The sequence below is a fragment of the Belonocnema kinseyi genome, chromosome 7 (genome assembly GCF_010883055.1).
Source record: "Belonocnema kinseyi isolate 2016_QV_RU_SX_M_011 chromosome 7, B_treatae_v1, whole genome shotgun sequence".
Classification (NCBI taxonomy): domain Eukaryota; kingdom Metazoa; phylum Arthropoda; class Insecta; order Hymenoptera; family Cynipidae; genus Belonocnema; species Belonocnema kinseyi.
Genome location: NC_046663.1, coordinates 92,292,399 through 92,296,782, shown reverse-complemented (window position 1 = coordinate 92,296,782; position 4,384 = coordinate 92,292,399). Strand labels below are relative to the sequence as shown.

At 35.9% G+C, this 4,384-nt stretch overlaps 1 protein-coding gene across 1 annotated transcript; it reads right to left on the bottom strand.

Annotated features, from left to right (window-relative positions):
• LOC117176274 (glycosylphosphatidylinositol anchor attachment 1 protein) lies at positions 1-2,734 on the bottom strand. The gene has a single exon (XM_033366452.1). The coding sequence runs from the start codon at positions 2,499-2,501 to the stop codon at positions 600-602; it is 1,902 nt and encodes a 633-aa protein (XP_033222343.1). The 5' UTR covers positions 2,502-2,734; the 3' UTR covers positions 1-599.
• Between the last annotated feature and the right edge of the window lie 1,650 nt (positions 2,735-4,384).

Sequence of the window (4,384 nt, the reverse complement as noted above, 5' to 3'; positions counted from 1 at the left end):
TAAGGATTTCAAGGAATTTCTACTGATAATTGAAAAATAAATGTAATGAAATTTCAATGGGTTTTTTACGATTCCAATTAATTTAAGAGATTCAAAGGTACTTTTAGGAATATTAGAGGATTTTAAACATTTCTAGGGATTTAAACGATTTTTAGATAACTTCATTAAATAAGATTACTTCAATTTATATTTATCTTAAAGGGATGTCAACAAATTTAGTAGGGTTGTCAAAAATTTCAAGGAATTTCACAAGATTTAATGAATTTTATAGAAACTCAAACTATTTTAATGATCTGAGGAAATTCTACAAATTTTAAGGGATTTCAACAGATTATAATAGATTTAAGAATATGTCCAGGGGTATCAAGGGATTTCGAGAGGTTCCATTAGTTTTCATAAATTTTAATATAAATATTTGTAAGCGATTTTAAAGATATCAATAGAATTAAAGATTCTGAGTGGTTTAAAATAAATCGCTCCTTTGCAACATGCAATGTTTTTCATCCATCTGTTTAGCAATCCTATGCAATCTAGTGTACATCAAAAATACTAATATTCAACCCCTCGTAAATACTGGAAAAATGGCCCTGTCTTCAAATTTAAGAAGAGTGAATAATGTTCCAAAACAGCAGCCAGATTGGGAGCATAATTGAAACGATAAAAGAGTACAACCAATTTCCATAAATAGTAGAATCAATAATGCTAAGTACAAAAGCTTGTTTGGTGGCTTTCCACCCTCTGTACAAAATAGTTAATGCTGCTTCATCCATAAAGTTCGCATAAGTGTAAGCAGTGACAATAAAAGAAGCGATTGCAAAAGGATGAAGCAAAGGCCACAAAACATAGAGCACTTTATAAAATCCTTTCTTCATCGAGTCTTTTTCGCTGGGAATAAGTAAGGTCACTGGCACGTAAGCCACAGCAATTAATAATGCCAATGAGAAATTATGAATCTCAACGCACATCAAAGCTGTTCCTAATTCAACACAAGCAATAACACACACAAGTGCTGAATTATAAAAATTCCCCTTTCTTCTCGGCCTTAATAGTGGACACAAAATTGTGAAAACTGTAATCACTGCCAAAACGAGATAAGTTGCAGATTCCGTATGCCATTTTAAAAATTCCATAGCTGTCGAAATTAGCCATATAGGTGAGGACATTAGTAAAAATCCCAGAGCATGAGTCCACAAAAATTCCATCGCGACGAATCCAATATCAAATTCCTGAGACTCGTTTTCATCCTTCTCTTTCTTTTTCTCCTTATCATCCTTTTTCTTATCACCCAAATTCTGCAACTTGAGCCATATGGTGAAGCCCTTGATAAAAACGGTGGCAATCATTAAAATAAATGGTAGCGTGTAAATTCCAATAGACACGTATCGATCCGTCGAAGGCAACAAATAAAAGAAATATGACTGATGAAACCGCTCCAGCAAGTTGTTCAAGGAACGAACAATACTTTCGACTACCCGTCCTACTTTGGAGAAACTAGCTTCCGGTCCACTAGTAGTTTTTTCAAATCCTTCCAAAGTGATTGCTTCTATTCCGAATCTGTGGAACAAGCCATGATTTCCAGTTGGAACTCCAGTCGCCTGACTCATTATCATCGAAGCCATTGTTTTTCCTCTGTACAACCACTTGTCAAATTTATTGTCAGACTTGAAGTCAAAGCGACGTTGGACAGTTCTGCGAATTTCTTCCTTGTGAATCATATTCTGAGCGAGATTAAACAAATCGAGATTCGGCAATTGGCCATTTAATCCCTCAACTTTAACGTCTATCGAAGTGACTTTCATCGCGTGCATTTCCAGGACAACTGCTGCCTGAATCGAGCCGGCCCTTCCTGACAAATCCCCTGATAAGAGAACATCGTCCTGGCCACTAGTGACTCCATGATAAGCATCCAGCCAAGCCTGTACTCCTAATTGTTCGTGCTCAGTTACCAAAAAAATAATGTCTTTCGCCCAGTATTTTTGCTTTCGGCAAAATTGAGCGAAAGCGAGAAGCAAAGCGATCGAGGGTGTAGTAGCAGGATGAATACTATTGAGTGGACGATAAGGTACGTTAACGACAATCGCCTCAGTGCTAACACCTCTTGGAGCTCTCACAATACCATAAACATTTTTTCCTGTGAATTTTTGATTTCGAAAAGGGTGGATTAGGGTGAAATTGTGAACAAACGTGTCGAGGTGGAGCTGCCGAAACCGGGCTGCCATCCATGAAGAAGGAAGCTGGTCACCACGTTGCCTTTCCAATTCGCGAATCAATTCTTGATGAAATAATTTCGAAGCATGCATTAGATTACTTTCCTTTGTCACCAGTCCGGGGAGAAGAGCATTTTCGGAGAAATATGTGTTGTCACTGAAGGTGGGTGTTGCCAGCAAGAACGTCCACACAATTCCGCCGAGATACATGAGAAATGTGAGATATTTCTCCCATTTGAGGATGAATTTTACCAGCTTCATGTTCTCGGTTCGAGGGTCTGTCAACAGGCCCATTTGTACTGTTTTGCAAATTCTTTTTGAAGAAAAAAAAACTATTTTCAACTTTGACAGCGTGACATAACCTCAAAATCACGAGCACAACAATAAGCTAACCTCTACAAGTCTAGTGTCATATGCGCACTCAGGAATGTTTTGAACACGTGACGTAAACACTGAAATGGACAACGCGTGTACTAACTAAACATGCCCGCAAGATTTAAATTTTTCCATTCTCATCAGAGGCAAAGATATTATAAACATGATCTAAGAATACACGGTCTAGCCACACGCAACTAAAAAAAAGTTAACCAATAAGGAGCAACTCCACCAATTCTAGCCATATTGGATAAGTGAGCGCGCGAGAATGAAGTATATTTGAAAGGAAGCAAATACAATGAGCGAAGATTGTATGTAAAAGATAAACAAATTATATAGTTTATAAATAAATTAAATTAGTTTGAGAATAATGTAATTTTTAAGATGCCTAATCTAATGTATAAACAAATATATAACATCTAACTTGTAATATAGAAGAAATACTTAGAAATATGGATAACATAACATCTCAATGCACCTGAAGAATTGTACCATTTAACGCGAAAGAAATGAAGTATCGTCACCCGAGGAGAAAAAAGAATATTTTTTTCGGGATCAAAGCAGAAATAAATAAATGCAAAATATCGATATTATATGCTGTATTATGATAATATCCGTCTTTCTTTACATGATTGACACAACCGTCAGCTGCAAAAATGTTTGGCATTGTTATCTGAAATAATATGCAATGGAATTAATTTTTCAAGAGAAATAAACGTGTAATCATCATACCATTGAGACTATATCTGTATTAATAATTCGTCTAATTTTTAACTAAAATTTTTCGTGACTTTCTATTTTTAATTGTGCCCTTCCTTTTTTATAAAAATATCGCGTGAAGAACTATTTATAAATGTATTTCGCAAAGTATAAAGTAGTGTGCAAAAACAAACTAAAATAACATTTTTCTTCGAGTATTATACTTTCCACGGCAAAACGTTTGAAAAAAGAGATGTGTATACGCACCTTCTTCATGTTTTAACAACAACAAAAGACGTTAACAACTTATTGGTTTCCCATTCAAAAATTTATCTGCATCATTGTAACAGAGTTTCATTCATTTATCAAAAATGTGAAAATTAACTTAATAGATTATGTTTATAATGACAGCCACCTTGTACACTTAATAAAGTACACTTACCAATATGTGTAATATAAAGTACACTTACCAATATGTATGATGCAAATAATGCAACTTTAGCTTGCACGAAAATATTTATCCGCTCCGGATGGGCACGTTAGATTCACTTTAAAATTTGTATTTTCAATAGAAACACCACTACAATGTTCACAAAGTTAATCTTAACACGACGCGCTTTCACAAACGGATAGCGTCAGCAGTATCTGCTTCTTGCACCTTATTTGAATATTGAGATCTTTCACAAGTATTGACATTGATTTACAATGTAGCTATAAATCATGATTTCAAATCTTTTGAGTGAAGACAGAGACGCTAACGGTTGCTATGGTAACCAAGATGGCTAGAAGTGGTGAAGTGCGAATGGGGACGAAATTGGGGGAGCTGATGGCTAGACCGTGTATTCTTAGATCATGATTATAAACGTAGATACGATACGGGGCGTCAGAGTGGGGAATTATATATATATATATATATATAGGACATCACATTTTCTGCCCTATCGAGGTGCTGCCAGTGATCCCAGATCTGAAACGAGCCGTGGTCCAATGCTATGACACGACTATGTCCGTGTGAATATGGTAGGAGACGATATAAATGCCTGGGTTGCGCGCGCAACCCATTTCTCCTCTTCTGAATTTGAAAACTCGAAGGTGCACGATTG